Source organism: Cicer arietinum, chromosome 4, assembly GCF_000331145.2.
Source record: "Cicer arietinum cultivar CDC Frontier isolate Library 1 chromosome 4, Cicar.CDCFrontier_v2.0, whole genome shotgun sequence".
NCBI classification, from domain to species: Eukaryota; Viridiplantae; Streptophyta; class Magnoliopsida; order Fabales; family Fabaceae; genus Cicer; species Cicer arietinum.
Window position 1 is genome coordinate 18,364,462 of NC_021163.2, and position 26,504 is coordinate 18,390,965.

A 26,504-nucleotide genomic window follows, 5' to 3' on the forward strand; every position below is an offset into this window, starting at 1 on the left:
TTGAGTTGATTACACGTCACATATTAATTAAATAGATATCTTTATTGTAAAGTTTTTTAAGTTATACATATATTTAAATAATTACAAAAAAAAAAAATAGACGTTTATAAGATTTTATTGTTGTTTTTTAAATAATTAGTATAAAAAATATATTATTGTAATATTATATAAATTTTTGAATGATCAAATATTTTTAATTGTCTTAACGATTATTAAAAGTGAGAAATCCACTAATTAATGATACAAACATAAAAACAAAATTGTTACATCCGTAAAACATTTATTTATTTTCTTAGTAACTCACACATTTTTTTAAATTAAATAAATTTAATATTTTCGAGATAAATAAAAATTAACAAAAATAGATAATTTTATAAAATAATAATGAAATAAAAAAAGACACAGAAAACTCCTACACCATTTTTAAAAAATTAGAATAATAATATAAAATTAATTATTATATATAATCTATAATAATGATGACAATCCAGTAGTAGTTTTTGTAGGCCATGAGGGGCAGTGCGTATGATCCAACAACAACAACAACGCCCCGCTCCAGTACCGCATATTCCGCGCGGCATATAAAGTTTTTTAAACTTTATTATATTATTATCTGACAATATTACCCTTATGATTTCGCCCAAATTCCTAAACAAAACTAACCAGTAAAGAAGAACACTCTCCCACAGTGTCGTTGAGATCACAATTTTGAATCATCACTTATCTTTATTTTTTATCATTCATTTCATATCTCTCTCTTTATGGTAATCCATTAATTCTCTGATTTGTATTCCATTTTTCATTTCAATTCTTTTTTTAATAAACTGCAACTGAAATTTTTATTGTCAGTTACTCATTTTTAAAGTCAAGGGTTTCTCTTCCATAATTTTTTTTTAAAATTTATCAATTTATTAATTTAATTGATAAACTTAATTTAAATCCTCGTTTCTTTGAAGGTTCAATTTCATTTCAGCCTCTTACTCTCTTCTTCTTGTTCTTCTTGAAGGTTGCTTTTTTCTGACCGTTAAAAAACTTGTGAGTCTCTCTCTCTCTCTCTCTCTCTCTCTCTAGCTTCAATTTTTTTTTTATTTACTAGGAAAACTACAAGAGACAAAATCTAATCGAAAAAGTTCAGATTTTTCTTTTGCTATTCAAGAAATCGCTACATTGTAATTTTGATTTTTCGTGGAACAACGAAACTACGCTAGGTGCTTCATTCTTTAGCTTCACCACTTTTTTGTGTTAATTAGTTGCAAGAAAATTGGATGGTGTTAATTTTAATTTTAATTTGGGGTTTTTTGCAGTTGTGATTTTAGTAGCCCTTTTAGATTTTGAATGAAACCTTTCATCTTTATTGGCTAGTTATCTGATGTAGTAGCTAGTGGAATTAATCAAACCATGTTCATCGTCCTTTTAGATGCTGTTAATAGTGATAGGTATAACACGGCCTTTTCATTCATTGTGTTTGTTTGTTTAATTTTTGTTTTGAATTAGTGATTGTTGCTAAATGCTTTGTTTTAGTCTCACCTGTTTAGTGCTACCTGTATCTCCTAACTCCTAAGCTTTTTTATTCTCTCTAATTGTTATGTTCTGTTTAAATTTTAATTTTTACAGTAGATGAGTTTGAATTGCTTGTTTGCATGATCCTATTTTGTTTTGTTTTGTTTTTTTTTCCTGTCATAGGTTTGGTGACACCTGAGCTGTTTTCAGTTTTGGTTCTTGAATCCTTGGAAAGCTGGACACTTTGATGAGCTTGTGGGAAGCAGTTAGAGGAAAAAACTTAACAAATGAGCAGTTGGAAGCAATTCTTTTTCAGATCTTCTACATCTAGCGGTGGAAGCAATAATGCGCCGAAGTCAACAAATGAGCAATTGTCATGGGAGGTTTATTCGGATAGTGGAATGAATAATCAAGCTCACGGCAAAAGTAAGGACAAGGGCTTCTTTTCCAAATCTAGAAAACAAGCTTCTGATAGCCAAAGTTCAAGCGGTGGTCCAAATCTTAGAAGGAGCAGGTCAATGTCATCAGCTTCCTTCCAGTTCAAAGATCCAACTAGATCTCCTTCAAGCAGCATTGCTAGTGATCCGTATCATCAGTTTGATCATTCGTTTCGGTGAGGCCTGATAATATAACTTTTAAAGCATATATTGACTGAACTGACATTTATAATACATTGTATTAGTTACATTTTGCACATATTTATTTTTGCTGTACTTTCTGTGTATGTAATCAGTTGCCCGGCTCAAAATTCTGAAAAGCGGGACAAGCCTACACAATTTGCAGCATCCGCTGGCCAAAATTCCCGGAGATGCGAGAAACCTGCTAGTAGTTCTTCAAGATCCCATCACGAGTCATCTGGGAACTCTACTTGTTCTAGCAACATTTCCAGTATGGTTGTGGATCGTTACATTGATGGAGAGCAGCAGTTGGAGGAAAATAGGCCCAGGAACAATTCACAGAGAAATAGCACTATGCATGGAAATCATGGCGCGAAGCTTCCTCCAAAAGTTCAACATACAACACCTAATTCGCCAACTAGTGGAGTCAAAGACAAACCAAGGGCTCATTCATTTAGAGAAGCTAAAGTTAGCCGTCTTCGTCCCTCATCCCGAGATTGGACAGAAAATGGGTTTGATCATGAATATCCAAGAACTCTTGCAAAAAATGTCATAGAGAGACTAAGTCAGACTTGTGATATTTCTAAAAGGAGTTCAAATAATTTTTCTTTTGATAATCCAATCACAATCGAAGATATCTATGCTAGATCTGCGAATGGATGCTATGAATCTGATTTCGAGGATGCTCCATCAAAAAACTACTCATTGGAAGAATCATACAGAATGACAAATGGATATCATGACATGGACGGTAATTGTGATGGTTTAAGCTATGATGAACCTGAAGAGGATCTTGATGCAGAACTAATGAGAAGATCAAAGGAAGCTGAGGAGAGAGTTATTATTCTTTCTAATCAATTGGAACACGAAAACTTTTTTCCTGACTGCGGTTATGACGTGATAACACTGATTCAGATAATCAGGAACCTAGTAGAGGAGAAAATAAGCTTGGCTGTGGAAGTTTCAACCCATCTAAGGTCCCAAATTGCTGACAGAGCATCTGCCAAGGAAGAACTTCAATGTGTAAAGACAGAACTGGAGATTCGGATTCGAAGACTAGAAAAAGAAAAGAATGAGATGCAGTCAGCATTGGAGAAGGAATTGGACAGGAGGTCAAGTGACTGGTCATTAAAACTGGAGAAGTACCAGTTAGAAGAGCAAAGGCTTCGTGAACGAGTTAGAGAGCTTGCAGAGCAGAATGTATCGCTTCAAAGGGAAGTCTCTTCTTTTAGTGAGAGGGAAGTGGAAAGCAAAAGTGTAATGACACATACTGACCAACAACTCAAGGTGTTGACTGGTAAGACAGAGAAAATGCAAGGAGAGATTCTGGGTTTGCAGCAAAACCTCTTAGAACTACAAGACAGATGCAAGATAGCTGAAGAAAACAGGGACTGTTTTCGAAGAAATTTTGAAGAGAAGGAGAAGGAGTGCAAAGAATTACAGAAGTCCCTTGCCAGATTACTAAGAACTTGCAATGAACAAGAGAAGACAATAATAGGATTACAAGATGGGTTTAGAGAGGACCTTCAAAAGAACCAGTCCGGAGAGAGCATTGATAAGCACGTTAAGAAAATGCAAATGGAGTTAGTGAGGTTAACAGGAATAGAATTGGGCTTGAGAAGGGAGTTGGAATCACACAAGTTTGAGGCAGACTCTCTTCGCCAAGAAAATATAACTCTATTACACCGGTTGAAAGGTGATGGGAAAGGATGTATTGCTGCTACTTATAAACTAGACAAAGAACTGTGTGCCCGCATCTGCTGCCTTCAGAATCAAGGCCTCACAATGCTAAACGAAAGCACATACTTGTGTTCTAAGTTACTGGAATTCGTTAAAGGGGAAGGAAGCCATCTTCGGAAAAATAGGCAGCTCGACCTAGAAATGATTGGAAATGGTTCAGATCAACAATTTATTGTTGAATCTGAAACCAAAATTAATGGAATCAAAAGTGGTACTGAGGGTTTAACAAGGACTTTGCAGATGATGCCTTCTTTGTTGAAAGAAAAGTCAAATCTTTTGACTTTTAGCTTTCAGCCAGAGTGTACGGACGATATGTTAGCTAAATTGAATGATCAATCATCCGAGGTGAGTTTCTTCTGTAAATTTTTTCTTCTATGGAATTTTAGAGTAATAAATATTTTAAATACTCTATTCTATAATGTCGCTAACCTTTTTAAAATCATTATTTCTATATTGAAATTCACTTATCATGGGCATCATGCTGTTTGTTATATAGGATATTTTGAGAATTGAGCTTAAAGCAGAGCGCTTGATAACAAGTTTATTAAGAGATAAGCTGTACTCTAAAGAGCTACAAGTTGAGCAGATGCAAGCTGAACTTGCTACAGCAGTAAGGGGAAACGACATACTTAGATCTGAGGTGCAAAACACGTTTGACAACCTTTCAAGTGCGTCACACAAGTTGAAGGACCTTGAACTTCAGGTCAGTCACCACAATATTGAAATTTATTGATTAAATTCAGCTAATGAGTATTTTTTTGGGTTACTATGTTGTTATTAGTTGTTTTGTGGGTTAATAGCTCTGGTAATGTTACTCAAATTGAACTCATTTTGTTGTTCAATTGTAATAGATGTTGAAGAAAGATGAGAGTATAAACTGTCTTCAAAGTGATCTTCAAGAGTCTAGCAGGGAATTATCAATTATGAGAGGAATATTGCCCAAAGTGTCAGAGGAGAGAGATCAAATGTGGGAGAAAGTGAAGCAATGTAGTGAGCAGAATATGCTATTAAACTCAGAGATCAATGGACTGAAGGAGAAAATAGAGACACTTGATGAAGATATACTTGTGAAGGAAGGTCAAATAACAATCTTGAAAGACTCCATTGGAAAAAGACCCTTTGATGATCTTCTTGGGAGTCCTGGTTCTATGCATGATTTTTTACTTCGTTGATTACTACAAACAAAGCTTGTTTGTTTTTCATAGGTCTATTTCATTGTTCATAGTCACTCATACCTGTGAATGAGGGCCATTTTTTTTTTCTTCTTTAGATATTGTTTTTAAAGTTGCTCTTTATTTTTTTATAATCAGTTTCACAGTTTGTTTCTTTTGAAAAGAACAATATAGATTGGACAAAAAATTCAAAGAATACAAGGTTTTGTTTTCCTCCATTGCAGTAAAGTCCTCGTTGACCTTATATATTATTGTCTTCAACCCAACTAAAGTAAATGTTATCATTCCAAATAATGATAGACACTTTGTGAAAAAATAGTGTTATTCATTATCATGTGTCGTGGTTATCATACCGCGTGGGCATTAGGGATATGATGTTATTATCCTTTCAAAAATGTTTAATTAGTGAAGGATCTCTTGTCTGTCCCTACGGAAATATGGAGATTTTTAAAAAGGAAAAGGGGTTTCAATGTGCATATCTATCTCCATTGCTTTCTAAAGGTAAGTTCAATACAATTATATTATGTTCCTATTTATTTTTTTTTGTACTTTATCTTATATATCTTCTCGAGCGTAACTATAAAACTAAAACCTTTTTCCAGCTAGATACAATGCCTAGTTACTTCATAGTACACTTTCAAATTTTTGTACACGTTAAGAAATACAATGATAGGAGAAAAAATAATTATTTTACTAAATTATCCTATTAACTATTACTCGATTTTCTATTATCATAAATATAAGTGAAATTGATATTTTTGGAGTAATGTTATAATAATAATAATTAAAAGGTTCAATTAAAAAAAATTATTGATCTATTAGAATTAAAAATGATATTTATTTTAAAATAAAATACTTTTGTTAAAGTGATATTCGTTGTAAACTAAAAAAATACTACTAATGAGATGAGTCCTGGAGAAGGGTCGATTCAAATCTTAATGGACGGGGTGTCTATATTTTGTATCTAAGTGCTTTAAACATAATTATTTATTATGTGAGTTTTTATTTTGATATCGGTATAATATTTTCTGTTGATACTCACAACCCTCAAATTTCTAAAAAAATCAAAATATCCAAAATGCCCTTTGATATTTATAATAGTTTTTACAATTTTACTAACTCACATTCATCAACATTCATCACATCTCATAACTCACGTATCAAAAAATCACCATACCTCACCAACCCTAATTCATAATCATTCAAAACTCACATCACTCGCTCATAACCTACAGCGCATCAGTTTCCTTATCATATTGTGGTTAAAGTTACATAAAAAGATATGTTTGTTGGTCTGTTTTTGAGTTCGATTTTTTTTCTTCTAAATCTCGGGATTTCACGTGAACTCAATTCACGTACGTTGTGTTGTTACGTGAATTGAATTCGCGTATGTTTTAAAAAATAAAAAAAAAATCAGAATATACACAATCTTAATTCACGTAAACGTACGTTGTTTAAGATTGCATAATCAATTGAGTTTGAAAATTCAACATCTCAATATGTACGCAATCTTAATTCACGTACGTTTACGTGAATTAAGATTGCCTAATCAATGAAGATTAAAAATTAAACCATTTACGTAAACTCAATTTCACGTAAGTTTACATGAACTGAGTTCACGTACTTTTACTAAAATTCAGTTTACGCAAAAGTACGTGAACTCAGATCAAGTATATGTTAAGCAAAATCCTGATTTTTTTCCCATTTCTTCTCAATGCAGATAAATGGACCAAGGGTGAGACAACAGTGACGAAGTGTATGAAGGTTTGGAATTTGATTTTGAGGATATGGATGACGGTTTGAAACACGATTTCGACGAAATGTATGATGATTTTGATGCAATAAATGATGCTATGAACAACAGAGGTGAAAATGTTATGGTTGATTTGAATGATGTGTTTAGCACTGACATGATGTTTGATACGCGAGATGATTTATTGAAATGAGTTAGAAATGTTGGAAGGGAAAATGGAATTGTCGTTGTTATTTTTAGATCTGAAACTACGACGGCACGACCAAGAACAAAGACAAAATTAATTCTTGGTTGCGAAAGAAGCGGTAAATATAAACCTTGGAAGAATCATAAATCTATGAGGAGTACTTGGAGTAGAAAATGTGAATGCCTATTTAGATTGAGAGGTATACCATCAAGTGTTGGTGATGGATGGTATCTGCATGTAATATGTGGTGTCCATAACCACGAATTGACCAAAAAACTGACTGGTCATGCTTTCTTAGGCCGATTGTCTCAGGAAGAGAAATTTGTATTTGGTGATATGACGAAGAATATGATCAAACCAAGAAACATATTGATGACACTAAAGGATCATAATGTTACAAGTTTGACAACAATAAAACAAGTTTACAATGCACGTCAAGCATATCGTTCATCACTTAGGGGTAATAGAACATAAATGCAACATCTTTTGACATTGATGGAACGTGACAAATACGTCTATCGATATAAGAAGGTAGAGGGTTCAGATGAGTTGAGGGATATATTTTGGACTCATCCATACACTATCACTCTTGTAAATAATTTTCACATAATATTGATTATGGATAACACATACAAGACATGTAGGTACCGAATACCATTACTTGAAATTATTAGTGTTACATCTACTGAAATGATATTTTGTGTGAGATTTGCGTATTTACAGTCTAAGTGTGCTGATAATTTTACATGGGCACTACAAATGTTGAAAGAACAGATTACAGGTGGTGAAGTTGAAGTAATTGTTACTGATAGAGATCTTGTTTTGATGAACGCAGTTGAATATGTTTTTCCAAAAGCAGTTAATTTATTATGCTTGTTTCATGTATGCAAAAATGTCAAAACGAATTGCAAGATGACTGTTTTTTCAAAAAAGAAGCAGGTGCAAATAATGAAGGCATGAGATGCTCTTGTTTACAGTTATGATGAGGCTCAATACTACATGAATTTGGATAATTTTGAAAGAATTTGTAGTAGCTCTTCTATCTTTAATGATTATGTACATGACCAGTGGTTAATTCCTCACAAGATCTCTATCAGATGAATATATTGTAAACGTATTGTGATATTTAACTTAATATTGTAAACATATTGGATGAATATATTGTATGAATTAAATTAAAAATATTGCGATTGTTATAAGTTGTCAAATCAATACTTCACAAAATATTCTAAAATATTCCAAAACATTCCAAAATATACCATACCCAAAAGTATTACCAAAAGTACCAAAATATTACATATTCCAAAATATACCAAATATTCTAAAATATTCTAAATAAATCCTAAGTCAGTCTATTTTTCCTACGATATGGTACTATGTTCGTCCAATCTCTATCGCCACCCATCTGACTTCGCAGTATCAAAATTAACGAGTGACATGCCATCAGGTAATATCATTTGCCAACCAATATGCTCTTCAATAATTTGTATTGCTCGACGCTGCAATAAAAAATAAATTAAATATGAATAGTTAAAATAAGTTAATATACCGTTTTGTCAACTGTGTCATCTGCGGGATCGACGCCATCAGCTGCATGAGTGGCATCATCATCTGCATGATTAGTAGGTTCTGCATCAGCTTCATGGACTGGTTCTCTACGAATAATATATGGATGAGAAATTCTACGAAATCAGTCCATGTAATCATTCGAGCAGACTACATGTCACTGCACAATTGTGCCATCATCCACTACATGCACAGTGTATTGCGTAAACATAATGTCCATTTCATCTGGTGTGATCGTCTGACTCACTACCTTTAATGGTGAGCCAGGAATGGTTTGGACATGACCGTATTGCTGCAATACTCTATCTGGAAGATGAGCATACATCTTCAGACCCTAGCGTATCCACCCTCGAAATAAAGAAACCTCTTCAAAAGGTCGCTTCAGTCAATGCTCCTCATATGGTGTCCAACAGACCTCATCAACGTCAATCTCATCAAGAGCTTTCCTAAATGGAAGAACCAAACCCTTATCCCTTTTAGGCTTCCATTTAAGTGCTCTAGGGTAGTCTTCAACATAACTAGGAGAAAGTCTACAACAACCTCTACATAATGTAGGAAAATACTCATAGACCCACGTCTGCACATATATAATAACATATCATTAGTTTAGAATCATTAATAATAGAAATTATAAACACAATAAATAACCGAACAGTTTACCTGTAAAAGTGTCAGATACCCTTAAACAGTTCCGATTTGATGCATGATGGCTTCTTGAAGATTGTCATATAGGTAAGCAAGAGCAGTTGCACCCCATGCATATCCCCCGCAAGAATTAAGGTCTTGAAATCACTCAAGATAGGCAACATTAACTGCGTAGGCACTCTTATCGTTGAACAGTGTGCAACCGACCAAAAATAAAAGAAATGCTCTCGCAGCCATCTGCCAATGCTGGTCACGACAACGCTGATGGTATACCTCAAGTAACCAATTATACCGAATTGTGGTTGTCCCCGTGACATTAAATTCAACATAAGCAATAGCGTGACTAACTCCAAGAAGCTTTGTCAATATATCTGCACTGCCATCCTTGTTAAATACATTAACACTGAAGAAAGCACCAGTGATGGAGATATGCAATAGAGATGACACATCTTCCAAAGTAATCGTCATTTCTCCAATAGGGAGATGAAAGCTATTGGTGTCACAATTAAGTGAAAAATTATAAGTTAAAAATAAAAATTAAAAACATATAACTTAACGTAATTTGATTGAGAAAATTATCACACCATCCCAAAGTCGAGTCGCCACATGATCATCGTATGTCCTAAGGACAGAACTCTCAACCGGACCACCAGGATATCCACCATCCTATGGAGGTTCATCTATGTCAACTGGTTGGGCTTCAGGTTGGGATTCTTCCTGTTGCTGCTGTACTCGTCGTCGTTGTGCCCTTGCAAAAGTAGTTGGCCTAACACAACGACCCTCCGCATTAGAAGTGCCCTCGTTAAGTATAACACGACCATCTCTATTAGTAAACATAGTGCGCACCATATCTACAAAACAAAAATCATAATAAAAATAAAAACAATAAGCCTACATGAACTCAATGTCAAACACTTACGTAAACTCATTTTCAATCTTTAAATTATACGCGAGCGAGTTCACAAACCATGTACGTGAACTCAGTTCACGTACGTGATATCATTACATATTACGTGAACTCAGCTCACGTACATAGTACGTGAACTCATTTCACAAACATGGTTATTGAACTGAGTTCACGTACGTTGTTGGAATTTTGAAAACGATTCACGTACGTGAACTCAGTACGATACTGGGTTTTTGAAAATGAGTTTGTGTACGTGAACTGAGTTCACGGACGTTTTTGGGTTTATGGCAGCGAAAGTTTTCTTCCTCCTTGGAAACTTTTTTTTCTTCAATTTTCAGGCATTGCATTCATAAACAGATACACCAAAACAACAAAAACAAAGGTTGATGCTTACTTACTTGATTCACAACAGTGATGGTAACTTGATGAAGTTGGTTGATGATGATTGATGAAGATGTTGAAGATGGTTGATAATGATTGAAGAAAATAAACAAAATGAAGAAGATGAACAAGGTGTTGAATGAAGATGTTGAATATAGAATGAAGAGGAAGAAGATGGGTTATGTTAACGAAGAGGAAGAAGATTGAAATAAAGGGAATGGTAATTTGAGAATTTTAATTTTTTTAAACATTTGAGGGGCGTGGGTAGTAAATTAGGGAGTGTTGATAGCAAAATTGAAATTTTAAATGAGAAGTGTAAAACTTCTTTTAAGAACACATTCAATTATATTTCACTATATAAATCTTGGATAGGTTTTCGGAACGAAAATAATAGTGCCGTGGCATTGTGTACAAAAATTGCACTTCTAATTTCATACGTATTTGTTTCCACCCTCTATCCTAGAGAAAAGACTCTTAGACTATGTTTGGGTATTTCATCCGAGATCAATTTTGGTTACAAGTGAAACACGTCCCTTTAGGTGATTTGCATTATCCCATTGCATTCAACTTTGCTGTTATATAAATTTATTTCATAAGATTTTAAACTACAATAAGATCTTAATTCGAAAATATAAGTAACTTAATTTGTTTGTATAATTTATTTTTTAATAGCATTAAAAACATACTCTTTACTACATATTCTTTAACACAATTTTTTTATCGGTTAAAATTCACATGAATTTCATCAAATTCAAATAAGACCCACATGATTTGGTAGGATCCATGTGAATTTTAATTCATAAAAAAATATGGTATAAAATATGTATTATCAAGTATATTGTTAAACATTTTTCTTTAGTTTTTCTAATTTTCAATTTTTTTTTGTCAATAATAAAAATTCTAATTTCCAGTGTCTGAGTTCTAAAAAACCCACAAGTGAACTCGAAAAAAGCCCATGTTTTAATTAAAGCACTGTTTTTCTTATTAATCAATTATTATACAAATTTTAGGATAGTATAATACCCCTCAACAATACTAAACAGCAATAGGCTACTCGCATAATGAAGTTGAATACAATTGGTCAAATAGAGCTTGTAACACCCCCATTAAATGGAGTATGCACAAATGATTTTAATACAAAAGCCAGTACATACTATAATAATCTTATTCAGTACAATTTATAATAAATATACAACAAAAATGAACCAAATTCATAATTAGAGACACGGTCCTCAGGATAATCAAATAAGGGAGTCCCATATTTTTGTTTTGGTACAAACAAGTCGCATGTTGAAAAAGACTGCCTCTTTGTGACTGTTTGCCAAATCAGTACTATAGAGATGCTGCTTTCCAGAAGTCAAATGGCTTCCTTTGCTGAAACATGAAGGAAAAAGAAAGTATGCATCAGGAAATAGGAGTTAAAAGCATTACTGCTTCAATAATCAATAACAAGAATAGAAATGGTAGTAACATATTCTTTCCAAATTCCATTTCCATTCCACTATTATTGGTTGGGATATAAACATTGCAAACAATTACCTTAGCAATAGGCATCTTCTCTCTTACTGAATCAACTAACGATAAATCAATATCAGCTACCACAATTCCTGTAGACAAACGATCTGAAACAGAAAAACAAAACCAACAATAAAGAAGAGGGGACAAAAAGATTGTGTTACGGTCTAAAAACAATTTGATCTATAATCATAACAGTTTGAACCTCCAAGGAGGCAAACGAAAGCACCACTAAGAAAAAACTTGTATGGAATAAAATTCAAGCAAAATTATGCCTTCTCCTATAGTACACCCCCCTCCTCATCTAGATTGGCTAAATCGTATGAGGCTTCGACTCATACACATTATCTTATATAATAAGGAAGAAAGAAAACAAGGAAGTTGAATAAATTATGATTACTGGACTTCTGAATTCAGTAAATTAGCTTGATAAAGGCGAGAAGTATCAAGTTTCTTACCTGGTAAGCGACTAACGATGGTCCCCCACGGATCAATAATTAATGTGTCACCATAGCTTTCTCTTTTGTCATTGTGTGTGCCAGCTTGTGCAGCAGCTATGACCTGATAAGTCATTCATCAAACCATTTGTTAAATTTTCTTTTGAATGACAAATTAGTAATTAGTTGTTAGAAACGTTCATAGGGGGGAGTTGAACCCACAACCCTTTATTTCTCAGGCCCTTATGTTCCTCCCCCACCAAACCACCTTATCACTCCCATCCATCCTATATATAATTGGCGAAGAAGAAATAGATGAAATATATTTACTGACATCATAGCTTTTTTAATAACTTCAATTTCAAATACATAAGAATGAAAAACAAAGAGCCATCATTTTGAAAATGATTCATAATTGATAACTAGCAAAAGAATATACATGAAGATGGGATTGCAAAAGAATTTGATGTGTCCATTAACTATACTCTGGACACCCGTAAACCCAAAAAGTATGACACACTTCATCTAGAAATGACGAAAGCAGGAGAGAAGAGGGAGAAACCGAGAAGGGCATTATTGCTAGGAGCTAAAATGAATTCTTACATAGCATTGATTCTCGATTGCACGAGCACGAAGAAGAATCTCCCAATGTGCTTCACCAGTCACTTTAGTGAATGCTGCAGGTACCAATAGTATCTGGACATTGCAAAACTCAAGAAAATTTTAGATCCTAAACAGCATATTTTAAGTAGAGAAGAAATACTATCATTTAATACCTGCGCTCCATGTTGGAAACGTAACAATTGATAAATCTCTGGAAATCTCAAATCATAGCAAACACTAAGGCCCAAACGCCCAATAGGACTATCTACTGCAACAACATCCTTGCCTGAAAACACCACCAAGGTAGTAGATATCAAAACAACATCCTTCACATCATAGATAAGTGCTTATATTCTCACTAAAAGGAATTGAAGGAGAAAGATGAAAATATCACATATAATGGAAGAAAAGGTATATCTTTGTAAATAGTATCTGAATCACCATGACTAGAACTAATTATCTTAATTATTCTTTCACTGACTATGTTGTTTCTAAGAGGATGATAGCATGTGAAAGCTTCAACTTATCTTCAGATTTTCTCGTAAGAAAATGGATATATATATATATATATACACTTATATATGAACAAGATAACAAAAGTTATATCAAAACATCTTTTGTTAAGAATTTTGCTTTTGACGGTAAAAAATGATCAAAAGGTTATTTCATGTTATTACAAAAACGAGAAGTTCCGATTAGGACTAAAGCAAGAAAAAGAATCATTAAGCCTTAATACGTGTTAAGGGTAAATATCCTACCTTCTTCTGTAAAACTACTTTCTTTATATACCCTTCCACCAGGAACATCTACATCAAATCTTCAAATAAAATAAGGTGAAATTATATCAATTGATAATAGTTAATACAACAATAATAAGGCAACCAGAAAGAAGTGGGTTTCTGATTTCAGGAGAAACGTATAGCATAAGATATTTCTAGGAGCTGATAAACAAGTCAATAGGCTTTGCAATAGTGGTAGTACTTGTTAATTGTAATCACTTTAGTAGATTAAATAAGGGTTGAGTTATTTTTGGAATAAAGAACTAAGGCTTTTGATTGAAAAACAATTAATTGGGTGTCACGGTAGGGCTTTTATGAAGTGATAATGAACGTTTTTTGGATTGATGTTTGAGAGCTCCTAACCCCATATGGAGCTTTCAAAGGTGTTTTCTGAAAAGGAAAAAGATATGTTTGGTTACGTCTAAGCAACCATGATTTTACTTATAAACCCAAGTTAGATTAAAAAGTGAAAAAATGTTGCTTCTGCGTCGCAGTCAAAATTTCATGTTGAATTTGTTATAAAACTTGCCAATGAAATGAAACTTACCAAGTATAAATCACTTTACTTCAAACTTGCTTTTAACTAATCTTTTTTTGCAAAATCAAGTTCATCCAATATCAAGTTTGCAAATGCTCACCCAATTACACATAAAGTAAAAAAAAATTGGGTGGTTAATACATATAATAGTTGGGTTTACTGTTTTGATGATAAATTTGTATTTTGGTTTCTCAGCTTTAATCAATTCATATAGTAATTGTGATTTTCCCTTTCTGCTTCTCTTCTACCTCCACTCAAAATCTCCTTCATCTCAAGGAAAATCCTCCCTCCCCCTCGTTTACTTTGCTTCTTCCTATTCCCTAATATCTTGTTCCTACTGTTTACTTGTGTTTGTGTTGCAATCATGAAGCAATATGCACATTCTACATTCAAAGCAGTATGATACTAACTAGAAAGACAGGTAGGCTAAAATAATTCTCAGATGGAAATAGATTCACATTGATTATATGTTAATAGTCTTACAGGTGTATTTTTCTGTAAGTGCTTTGAATTTTCCCAGCATCATCTACAATAACATGGGTATTAAACAAGTGTTGTGGATCAGATCCTTTTTCTTGGAAGCCTCCAAGTGACAACCAAATGCTTGACTCTCTGCATCACATCAGAAGATGTAATTTATTCACATGAACAGAGGCAGCTTTATTAGGTTAAATTTTGCATAGTATGCAAACTCAAAATGAACTGAGTGAGAATCTCAAAATAAATAAATAAGCTATGTGATCTAAAGTATAAAAAGCTTCGATATAGTTTTGGTTCTTCTATTTTGTCTTATTCACAATTTTGATCATTCCATTTCTAAATCTACAATTTTGATCCCTCCGATTTTAAAATATTTGACTTTTAATCCACTTATACATTTCGAGACTAAACTTTAAAGATATGATAACAAGTGATACACTTATGAATGACAATTGAGTTGATGATGTGATATGGTCTAGGTAGATCCTCGTTTAACAACTAATTTTTATTTATCAAAATATATATTAAGGTTCTGTTTGTGAGTTGGATATTGGAGGAAAAGACTTTGAAATGCTAAGTTTATATTTTGATATATATTTGAATTAAAAAAAAAATTGATATCATGTTGTTCTTTTAAGTTTTTTAAAATATCAAATATATATCAAAATATAGACATAACACTCCAAAACTCACCCCTCAAAACCAACTCGCAAACACACCCTAAGAGTCTGTATGGTTGGAGGGGCTTGGAGGAGAGGGAAGGGAATATTTTAAAAAAATTGTCTGTTCAATTTTTAAGTGGGGACGAAAGAGGAGCAAAATGTCTCTCCAAAATCTATTTTTATTCTCCCACCATTTTGAGGAGATTTGAAGGTGAGAGAGAGGATCTATATAACTTATAAACCATTTAAAAAATTTCCTCCCTTTGAACCAAACACAACCATTTAAAATCTTTCTGCTCCCTTTAACCAAATATATCTCTATTTCTCTTATTTCCTCTCCCTTCTCCAACCCTCCATTTAAATCCCTACCCTAATTTATATCACAAAATCAACCAAATTTGATACACGAGTCAAGACACATTGTCTACATAAAAATTCACTTAAATTTTCATAAAAAATTCAACCCCGAAAATACATAGGTGGTGAAATGTGAGACACTTGGAAAAATTGGGAGACCAAAATGGTGAACGAGATAAAATAGAGTAACAAGCTATGTTGATATAGGATCATTAAAAGAGAAAAAGGAAGACATTGTTAGGTTAGGTTAGGGTTTAGAACCTGGCTAAAGAGCAGTATTGATCCATAATTGGTCCATCCAAAGGTTGTGCAATTCTAACACTGTCACCATCCTTAGTACCCACAAAAGAGAATGCTTCCGGAAAACAAAGCAATTTTGCTCCAGCTGATGCTGCTTCCTTTGCAAACAAGATAATCATAATAATAATAATAATAATAATTGATGATAGCAAATTATCAAAATAACATAAATCGCGAAGGATTAAATAAGTGAAATTGAAAGATTAGGAAGAAGAGATAATACTTTAACAAGACGAGAGCAGGTAGCGAAATTGGAGGCGAGATCGGTGATGGATGTCATTTGAGCCGCGGCAACTCGGACTGAGTTAGTAGACATGGTTGACTCGCCGGCGCCGGAGATAGAGACTCGCAATCGATGACGCTGGCGTGACGCTAATAATAATGGTCGATGAATAGACGAAGGAATTTTAGTAGTATTGATTTTAATAATCTCATTCACTGAACACATATTATTATATTTTAATAAAACTTTTGGTATTTTCTTCTAAAATTTCACAAATATTTTCCATACATAGATTGCATCTTCTTCCTTTTGTTTTTAGTTGGTGAAATGACTATTTGACATAAAGATGGACGTAACGCAATAGACCATTAAGAGCCGTCTGATCAAATGTTTGCACAGATAAAACAATTTGCCTTGTGTAGAATGCGTTCAAGAGTTGTGTTATACATATTGCATCAAAAGAGATGGAACTGTAACATTGTAACTGCAATGCCTGCTTGTGTATAATAACAAGATTACTGCAATATCAATCAAGCACTGTGTTAAGAAAGTGAACAAACAAAAAGATGTCATGAGTCACTTTAAGGATGAGTCACTTTAAGGATCGTTGGTAACTTATCGATTGGAGCTTAAATAACGTTTTGTTGAAGAATGCAAAAACTGGAGCTATGAAACTCCGAATCTAACGATTCAAAAACGAGGTTAAAGAAGACATTCTAAAAATGCAAGTTAGATAGTTGAATCGCGGAAATAGACTATATAAAACTCGAGATATAAGCGTATTGGTAGAATCTGTGTATTAAAGTTTGAAGTAAATGAAACTTAAAATTATAATTCACCAAACAAACCAAAAAAGAACGCAACAAAGATTAACAACTTTCATAAGTTTAAAGTGAATTCTTTTAAGAACTCTAGAGCACAAAATCTCACAAAAATAATATTCAAAATCTGTCTTGAATAAAATAAGAGTTTGTCTTTTACAGTAACACCTCCTTACAAATTCTCTAAATTTGGTCAAACCAAGTTTTTATAATTAGATTAATATTTCTTACTAATTCAGTCTAATACTTTAATTAAAATTAATATTAAAATTTAATAACAGATAAATGCAGCTTTTATTCTTTAACTTTTTCAATTTGGATTAAGTAATTGACTATATTGAATTTCAATTTTTCATGAGTTATATTTGCTTCAAATAAAGTGACTATCATGTTATTTAGAGTATCATTTATCTTCTTTAATCTTGAGTGTGCTTTCTATGTCCTCACAAGATAGAGATCAATTTAGTAGTGTCATAATTGATATTTGTTGTGCTATTACCCTTTAAAAGTTTCACTTTCAATGGTTGCTTTCACTGTAATTACTGTGATGCAAATTGTCTTGCTTCTTTTCCATTATTAAAAGAATAAATAAAAATACTTGAGACAATTTCTCTAATAGCCATTCCTTGAATTTTTTCTAAAGCTGTATCTTGAAGTGCACATGTAACTCTGATGCGTAATAGGTGGTAGGTTAATCCTTGAGTGGCTTGGATTGCTCAATAGTTGAGAATACTTGCTGTGCATAGGATAAACGGATTTGGTACTGTACCGTGGAATTTGGCTTTGGTTTTGGGAGGAAATGCATGGTGACATTCAAAAGAGCCACCATAAATATGTTGATGGAATTTCAGAAATAGTCATTTCGATCATAGATAAGTGAGGAAGCTTCCTTTGAATTGGTCCGGCTAGAAATTAAGTGTATTTGTCTTCCTAGTTCCTTCACATGCAAGAAGACAATTTTATAACAAAATATTAACCCTATATCCCTACATGACATACTTCTATCCCACATTCTACCCAAAACCATCTATTTTATCCATGATCAATAATAAATACACATTTAAAATCAGTTTTGGCAACATCCAACGTAAATTTTTAAAATATTATATGTTTCAACAAACTGAATTTGAGTTTTCAGTAATAACATTTATTGCACCAAAAAACTCAAACTTTGAATTTGCTAATATATATATATTTTGAAAATATTTAAATTGAGTTTAAATTCAAAGTTTGAGTTTTTCAAAATCTCAAAGAAGCAAGAGAATTTTTTAAAATTTTGATTTAAAAAAATGTCTGACAATTGGAAAATTTAGGAGATTTGTGAGGCGAGCTAGGCTTTACTAGATCTGAGTCAGACCTGTCAAAAAATTCAAGATTTAAATATGGCATGTCTTAAGCTTACTTTTTAAACCTGACCTTGATAGAAGTCTAATATAGTATGTTAGCCTACTTAAAAAACTATTTTATTTTAACATTTTTAAATAAGTAATCAAATATATCTTTAAATAGATTAAAAAGTTAATATGTCAATTAAATTAAATTCTATTTTGATATTTAACGTCACATTTTGAAGAATATGATTTTACAAACATTATATTTCAATTATATTTTATAATAATACAATTAAATATGTCAAAAATTAAATGAAGTTAATATGTGTAAATTATAAAAGTTGAATATATAACAAAAAGATTAAAATTTAATATAATAATTAAAGAAGTAAAAAAATATTATTTATATTTATTTAAATAAGTCGGCTTAATAAGCCTAAAAAGTTTGACATTTTTAACTAAATAAACTTTTTTAGAAGCTTTGGCCTTAACTGTTTAAGAATAAAGTCTAGTCTAGCCTGAGTATGACATAGGTTAGACCGTAGACTCCTATCTGGCCTATTCTCATCCATAATGCTCATGCATTGCACTGCATTATCCAAAACTAGAGTTACTTTGCGGCATTTTTTGCATCTTTTCTTCTCAAAAACAAGTATTAACATGAAAATATGAGTGGGAGGGGGAAGGATTGGAAAGTAAAGAGGAAGGAGAGAAATAAAACAAAAACAACTATTTGCATATTCATGCAAAATCCAGAGTAACTATAATTTATTTCACATTATATACTTCATCTTCCATGTTCAATGCAAAATCCTTAATGGCTTTGGCCATTGAGAAAACAATTTCAATGAATATATCAAATCAATCAAACAAAGCATGATAAGAAAATGTGGTCATACAAAAGTTGAACACATGATAAATGTTAAATGACTTCATATGAAGGAGCAGGCAAAAAGGGGAAAGGAGCAATAGAGGCATATGCTACAGGTGGACGAGCTCGGGTCCCTCGCCTTCCCTTGATATTCTGGTTACCACTTTTATCAACCATATCTGAAGATTCCACAGAGGATGAAGATTTCACAAAACCCTTTGCATTGACTTCTATGATTTGTTGGTTATCTGTGCGACGGTGAACTAGAAACCCAGTCATAAACACAGGGAGATAAAGAAGACTGGCATGGAACATTCTCCTAGCGCTTTCCTTAGTACGGTCTCTATAAAATGAAAACGCTGCAGCGCTTATTGCAAGTGTAAGTGCAGTGGACTCAAGACAAAACCATCCAGAAGTCACACCCCCTGTTGACATATGCAGAAACGTGAGTCTCAAGATTCTCATTGTGGTCAAAACATTCACATTTTGTTCATATTAAATATAAAACTGAAACAATCTAACATTTCAATCCACAGCGTATAGAGAAATCCAATTCAAATGGGTGATTGTATATCCCAATTTCAGAGTCTTGTGAACAAACTTTTCATATAAAGTACAAAGGTTCTGTGTACCAGAGATGCCATCCAGAACAAAATATATGAACATAGTCTTAAATTGTTTAAGATAAAATAGTAACTAACAATATACAAAACCAAACAAACAGGATTTAATTTTAGTCATTGTCTCTATCTACTCCCAAGGCCATGAGCAAAAAGGCTTGGCATTCAGGGAAATGGAGCTATACTCTTGATTTAATTGACGTTATAAACCTTTTATTTTAATATTATAAAATTCATACAATAACATAAATTTCACAGTCCAGAATCTTATTTAAGACAGACTTCTTGATGGTTTATTGACTTTAAAATCCTATCGCAGTATGTAATCAATACTTGCATCAGACAATTGAGATAAAAGAATCTCAAGATAAAATATTTCTATTGGAATGGAATAAACTTTCTACTCACAATCATATGCCAAGAAACCCAAAGGGATTAGATATATGGAGTTCCTCATAGCAACCAATGCTGTTTTCCGCCCAGATGGATCAGCAAGAGAGTACATCTTAAACCTAAATTTGCAATACACCAAACATGTCAATAGGTAAAGGACGGTATAGTTTGGGACCATCAGTAAATGAATGAAAAATATTTTTGGATTGTAGATTGTAGACCATAAGCCAAATGCAGCAACCAGTGTAACATCTTATATTTTTAATGAGTCAAAAAAATGTTATTTGCAAGCCAATTAAATTAAGTTATCAAACTGTAATAATAATAGTTGCATGAAACAAAACTTCATCACTGTATAAACAAAGATATAGAAGCATACCCTCCCGCAGCATAGTCATCGCGGCACATATAAGCAAGGGCCATAAAATGTGGTATCTGCCAAAAATACAAAGCAGCCGGAAGAATCAAACTATTTAGTGAAATATCACCAGAAGCTGCAGCCCACCTGAAAATAACCTCAAAAAAGTGAGGGACAGCAGAACATATACATGCATCTGTTCATACATGGGGAGAACAGTGGGACTCAGCTTATCTAAAGTTAATTAGGGTAAAGTACATGAGCACAGGCACATGCTTAGCAATCAAAGATATAATAGAATATCAACCGTTGACTCTCACATCAATACTTGAAATTATCTTACTTTACCCTCAAAAGTGAGCTCTCACTAGCCAAACTCAATAGATTGAGAAAGAGAGTCACAAACGTGTAAAGGAAAAATAGACCAAGTAAATAAAAGAATGTATTCTCAGTTAGAAGGTTCAGTGTTAAATTATATATCCTTTCAGCATATAGCACATTACAGCCAATCTAAAGTGGAAGCCCAGATTTCCAATAAATCTTTGACCAAATGTCTAATACTTCCAAGTAATAACACTTTGAGCAAGAGAAGTTCAATGTATCAGTCAAAATAAAATTCTTCTTAAGAAATGAAAACTCAACTCAAACAATCTTATTGACATCAATCGGTCAAAATCAATATAAATTGGCATACTCAATCATACTGAGTATGCAAACTAGTACCTTGTTTTTAGAATCGCACACACACACAAAGAGGACTCCATAACATGACTCCTCCCATATCGACGTGGGGTTTAAAGTAGAGGTTTTACCCCCTTTAGCCAGCCTGGCTTTTGGGAGTGCGCTCTCATCTACATCAACTAGTACCTTGTTTTTAGAATCGCACACACACACAAAGAGGACTCCATAACATGACTCCTCCCATATCGACGTGGGGTTTAAAGTAGAGGTTTTACCCCCTTTAGCCAGCCTGGCTTTTGGGAGTGCGCTCTCATCTACATCAGATAGGCGAGATGAAACAAGAGGCTTCCGTATCACTAACTGTACATTGGAAAAAATAAAATATTCATATACCTTTTCCTTTACTTCCTTTTTTACAAGTATGGAAACCAAGAAACTACAGTAACTAAACAAGGATAGGAATTCAATTTTTGTGCTTGGATGAACTTTTGGGTAGTTCCTAAGCCACTCTTACTCTCTCGATAACAATTTAGGGCACAACAGATTAACTTCAAAGGGATTTAACTTTAACAAATCACATGGTTCAAAGATTAAACAACACTTCAAAGGGATTTTGCAATGCATAAGAAACAAAAGAAAATTTGTACACAATTACCCCAAAAGTGGTGGAATAGCACCGACTACAGCCCCCACCCATGTATTTACAGGATGAATCTGCTTCAATGGCGTATATACAAATGAGTACAGAATCAGGTTGGAAGCAGCAAGCCCAGCAGCTAACATATTAGTCTGGAACAACCTTGTCATAAAGCTGCAATGTTAGTCCCTCACCTCAAAGAACATAAAGCATTTCAATTTTTTTAAGAAATACATTTGAGATTTACAGTTTAAACAAGAAAAACATACAATCAACGAAGTAAGCAAATTCACTACCTGTGTAGCTAGTAGGGCTGTGCCAGCCAAACCAACAGAGGATGCCCAGCCAACTGCGTGAGGTATTGTAATGCGTCCCGAGGGCAATGGCCTTTGGCTTGTTCTCCTCATTATGGCATCATTCTTGATCTCAAACACCTAAAATAGACACAACCATTTAATACATCTTAAGTTGTTTAATTTTTTGAAAAAATTATGGTGAATAGTTAATCAATAATATAAGGCTTTGTATGGGAATTTGGAGGGAAATGAAAGAGAGAACTTTGGGAATAAAGGGAAGAGTAAAAGGAATGGAAATGGACTAAGGGAGAGCAGCCCCTACTTTGCATGAGAGTTTATTTTTCTTCATTGGACTAAAACCCTCAAAGGGGAACTCGGTGGAGGAGGACTTCGGAGGGTTTTGAATAAATTTACAAATCATTTTTATCACTTTATAATAATACTCTCAAAACCTAGGTAGTTAATCCCAGATAGCGGTGCGTCGCGGCCAACCCCAAAAGTGGGATAGCGGGATAGTGCTTTCCGGGATAAGCGGGATAATTGCTATTTTTTTTAACAAATTACATGAATAATATTATATAAATCTATATTTAATACAAAATTAACAAATAACTCAAACTCTGAAACATTCATAATTAGTAATAAGAATTTACAAGTCTTACTCTTAGTCAAAACATACATTGAAATGCCAACAAAAGTCAAGGAAATAAAGATGATGCATATTGAAGTCTTTAACACAGTAATAAAATCACTAAATATTAAAACTCAAATGCATGTTCTAGCATAGGAATCAAAGATAAGCATCATCTTCATTAGCATATTCTACTTCTTCTTCTTTTTAGGTGAAAGTAGAAACAAAGTAAATATTACTCAAAATTATTCTCCGAACAAGGTAAGTGATTCTGCTTCCTTTCCAAGGCGGAATAGGAAACAAATACTTACAACAAAGTCTACATAAAAATTATATTTATGGAACATTAAAAATATATTCAATGTTTCCAACAATTTTAAAAAATACGAAAATCTTTCCTCATACAGACATTTTAAAACCTCTATCTAGTCTCATTGATTAAATCATAGCAGAATTTAGTTAAGAGATGAGGTATTAAAAAATAAAAAACAAATTAAACATATGGCGGTTAAGTGTATAGTAGGTCCAGTCCATATTCTCTTGAAGAACCAACCTGATTTAAAGTGCTAGCAGATGCAGCAACCATCATGGTACCCAAGCAAGTCATAGAAAGTGAGGAGAGATCAACAGCACCACCACTCCCCAACACAAATCCAGTCCCAGACGTTGCAACCACAAGCAGGCTACAATTTAGTTACCAAAAGAGTTAGAGCCTGTTTGGGGAAGCTTATAAAAACCGCTTATAACATATTCATAAGATATTTTTAGCTAATTTTCATAAACTATATAACTAATGAAAACTGAAAACATCTTATATCTTATATAAAAACTGTTTGACATATTGCCTTATAAAAATAGCTTATATGATGTATTTAATTAACTTGTCTATCCAAACAATTCAAAATGTTTTTTTAATTTACAAAATAATAAATAAATAAATAGAGACGGTAGGAGTATAATAGAACAATAATTTCAATGAAAAATATAAATTGAATAGAAAAGTAAACAATAAAGGGCATAAAATAAACATCGAAGGTGTTGATAATCAAAGGGAATAAGGGATACATAAAAATAAATAAATAAATAAAAGTGAAATGAAACCTGAGACGGGCTTTGGAGAGTTCAGCATAGCAGTTTCCATAGTGGCGGGCGAGGGAGAAAAGATCGGTGGATTTAGAGGGAACAACAGAAGATGGTGAGAGATGAAGATTCGAAGAAGACGAAGAACGGAGATGAGTAACGTTGTGAAAACTAGATGATGTTGAAGGATTAACGAGTCTGGAATACAAGGTAGCACAATTCCAATTCCTTCTGAACATTGTCATCATCGCGATTGGTCTATGGAAACCCGCTGCAGCGGAAGAAGAAGACCGTTCGATTGGGCCGTTCTATATTGGGCTCAAATTCACGCTATATTTGGGCTGCCTAATGTACCCTCAACTTAAATCTTAATGCACTGACTATTTGCACCCAGTTTTCAACAACACCTCCCAACATTCTTCTTTTTTTTTTTTCGGGATGGAGAGGTCTAAGGAAGCCCCACTCTCTCGTCATATATATAATTAATAAATGATAAATTATTGTTGAAAATGCATAGATATAAAGTTCATAGCGGAACTTCAGTAAAAAAAAGTATCAATGAATCATTTAGTAATAAAAAATTGGAGTATCTTTGGATGATAATATTTTGTTTAAGATAATATAATTTTAGAGGGTAGTTTAAATTTTATTGTTTTGATGGTTAATTTGGAAAAAAATTCAAATAAATATATTTTATGTAATTTTATTGTTAAAGTTAAATTTGCAGAATTTAAAATACTATATCAAAGGTAAGAATTTCAAATTTATTTTTTACTTTATACATGTAAATATCAAGTTAAACATTAGTTCCTATTTGTTTTTTGAACTTTGCAAATTGGTCATTATATTTTTTTCATTTTTGTGTATTGGTCCATGTATTTTTCCAATTTTGTGTATTGGTTCTTATATTTTTCCAACTTTGCAGATTAATTTGTATTATATAAAAAATTTCAAATTTAGTCCTTATAATTTTTTTAGAACTAATAAACACTTGCCTATATTGTTGTAGAAAGTATTTTTATAAGAAAAAAATTTTGTCATCGAATTTAAATGGTTAACACATTATAAATATATAATTAATTACATTAAGTTGATAATCAATGAACAAACACAAGGTGTTGCAATGCATTAGCCATTTATTAAACACCATTAACCATAATTTTTATATGTTAAAATTTACATATATTTATAATTTTGTTCAAAAATATATAATTTTTAAGTATTCAAATTATATGATATTAGTAATCAAAATATGTTTTCAAATATATATATACATAAAAATTATAGTTAATGACATTTAAAATAGTAGTTAATTGTATTTGATAAAAGATTAATGAATTATGACGTTTATTATGTTCATAGTCATCTATTTAATGTATTTAATAGTATATTTAAATTGTATTAATAATTAAATATCAATATCAATTAATAAATACTGAAATTATTACGCTAAACTATATAAATTTATTGATCATTTCATCTACTCATAAAAATAATAATAAACTTAATTATTTTACAAAACGAACTAATAATGAATATATGGAGCTTAACTCTCATGAATGAATCAAAACACACTTAAATAATTTTCTATTGATTAAATTCAAGAATACGAAGTGATTGCTGAATTTTAATTAAAGATAAATTATTTATAAATTCTATTTCTTTTTTAAGAAACAAATAAAAAAAAAGTAGAAGTTATTATCTCATTAGAGATATTTTAAGTTATTTTATATATTTCATACACATTTTATCTATAAAAAATAGTTTATTTTATATATCATTTTATAATATTAATTAAGCATTATTGATATTATCGTTTCTTAACCACGTTTAAGTGGTTTTTTACTCACTTAAAGTATTGTTTTTATTAAATACTACTTTTTTTTTTTCTTATTACAGTCGTTGCTATTTATTTATCCGTTTTTTATAATTATTTTAATTTCGATTTGTCATATCTTTATAATAATTTTGTAAAGTAACACATACATTGTTTTTCTTACAAAATTATCTAGTTATTTAATTCGTATGCAAGTTAGTACTAAATTTTAGGAGAACAGAAAAGAAGAAGAAGATTCGAATATCCTAATATATATATTATTATCGTAAAAGAAAAAATGTATATAAAATAGTAGTAGATGATGAAATGGATTGAGAGGTAGATAAGTAGGAAGCAGATAGCAATAGCAAGAAGCATAGGCTGAGATTTTCCACAGCCTCTACACCGCACGACTAACATCATTCTAATTTCTTTCTCTATATTCTATTCTATCTTTTCATATATCTCAACACACTTCTTATTCTTCACTCTTCACTACTATGGCTTCCTCTTTGCATCTTTCTCAAGCCTTACTGGCACGTGCCGTTTACCTCAACTCAGATCGTGGATCACTCTCCTCTTCCTCTTCCTCTTCCACTTCAACTCT

The 26,504-nt window shown here is 32.4% G+C and overlaps 4 protein-coding genes across 5 annotated transcripts in view; 2 read left to right on the forward strand and 2 right to left on the reverse strand.

The window, feature by feature from the left end:
- Window positions 1-611: 611 nt before the first annotated feature.
- LOC101510148 (uncharacterized) lies at window positions 612-5,247 on the forward strand. 2 transcript variants are annotated; one of them, XM_004497296.4, is made up of 6 exons: window positions 612-764; window positions 1,007-1,035; window positions 1,684-2,113; window positions 2,234-4,202; window positions 4,354-4,560; window positions 4,709-5,247. In XM_004497296.4, the coding sequence occupies exons 3-6, from the start codon at window positions 1,788-1,790 to the stop codon at window positions 5,027-5,029; spliced, it is 2,823 nt and encodes a 940-aa protein (XP_004497353.1). In that variant the 5' UTR covers window positions 612-764; window positions 1,007-1,035; window positions 1,684-1,787; the 3' UTR covers window positions 5,030-5,247. The 2 variants fall into 2 exon arrangements, with proteins under 2 accessions (XP_004497353.1, XP_004497352.1); XM_004497295.4 differs by having other exon boundaries at window positions 615-764; window positions 957-1,035.
- Window positions 5,248-11,530: 6,283 nt separating this feature from the next.
- LOC101511121 (deaminated glutathione amidase, chloroplastic/cytosolic) lies at window positions 11,531-16,687 on the reverse strand. The gene is made up of 9 exons (XM_004497298.4): window positions 16,363-16,687; window positions 16,101-16,237; window positions 14,824-14,952; window positions 13,782-13,840; window positions 13,197-13,309; window positions 13,024-13,116; window positions 12,442-12,544; window positions 12,008-12,090; window positions 11,531-11,842 (listed from the first exon to the last, which is right to left on the reverse strand). The coding sequence occupies exons 1-9, from the start codon at window positions 16,585-16,587 to the stop codon at window positions 11,801-11,803; spliced, it is 984 nt and encodes a 327-aa protein (XP_004497355.1). The 5' UTR covers window positions 16,588-16,687; the 3' UTR covers window positions 11,531-11,800.
- A 2,567-nt stretch (window positions 16,688-19,254) lies between these two features.
- Window positions 19,255-24,353, reverse strand: LOC101511427 (protoheme IX farnesyltransferase, mitochondrial). Its single transcript, XM_004497299.4, has 7 exons — window positions 24,103-24,353; window positions 23,555-23,684; window positions 22,371-22,508; window positions 22,093-22,226; window positions 20,778-20,903; window positions 20,414-20,517; window positions 19,255-19,810 (listed from the first exon to the last, which is right to left on the reverse strand). Exons 1-7 carry the CDS (start codon window positions 24,327-24,329, stop codon window positions 19,437-19,439), a joined length of 1,233 nt encoding a protein of 410 aa, XP_004497356.1. The 5' UTR covers window positions 24,330-24,353; the 3' UTR covers window positions 19,255-19,436.
- A 1,898-nt stretch (window positions 24,354-26,251) lies between these two features.
- The window catches only part of LOC101511760 (transketolase, chloroplastic), a 4,017-nt gene continuing 3,764 nt past the window's right edge, over window positions 26,252-26,504 (forward strand). Inside the window, exon 1 of the mRNA XM_073367501.1 lies at window positions 26,252-26,504. Within this exon, the coding sequence (XP_073223602.1) occupies window positions 26,398-26,504 (107 nt within the window). The 5' untranslated portion in view covers window positions 26,252-26,397.

Excerpts from the sequence above, each read along its gene's own strand:
- LOC101510148 (XM_004497296.4), top strand. The coding sequence starts at position 1,788 with ATGAGCAGTTGGAAGCAATTCTTTTTCAGATCTTCTACATCTAGCGGT. Across the intron at positions 2,114-2,233 it reads CAGTTTGATCATTCGTTTCG|TTGCCCGGCTCAAAATTCTG; the intron begins GTGAGGCCTGAT and ends GTATGTAATCAG. Across the intron at positions 4,561-4,708 it reads TGAAGGACCTTGAACTTCAG|ATGTTGAAGAAAGATGAGAG; the intron begins GTCAGTCACCAC and ends CAATTGTAATAG.
- LOC101511121 (XM_004497298.4), bottom strand. The coding sequence starts at position 16,587 with ATGTGTTCAGTGAATGAGATTATTAAAATCAATACTACTAAAATTCCT. Across the intron at positions 13,310-13,781 it reads AAGTAGTTTTACAGAAGAAG|GCAAGGATGTTGTTGCAGTA; the intron begins GTAGGATATTTA and ends TGGTGTTTTCAG. Across the intron at positions 13,117-13,196 it reads GTTTCCAACATGGAGCGCAG|ATACTATTGGTACCTGCAGC; the intron begins GTATTAAATGAT and ends TGCAATGTCCAG.
- LOC101511427 (XM_004497299.4), bottom strand. The coding sequence starts at position 24,329 with ATGATGACAATGTTCAGAAGGAATTGGAATTGTGCTACCTTGTATTCC. Across the intron at positions 23,685-24,102 it reads CTCTCCAAAGCCCGTCTCAG|CCTGCTTGTGGTTGCAACGT; the intron begins GTTTCATTTCAC and ends ACTAAATTGTAG. Across the intron at positions 20,518-20,777 it reads GATGACTATGCTGCGGGAGG|GTTTAAGATGTACTCTCTTG; the intron begins GTATGCTTCTAT and ends TTGCAAATTTAG.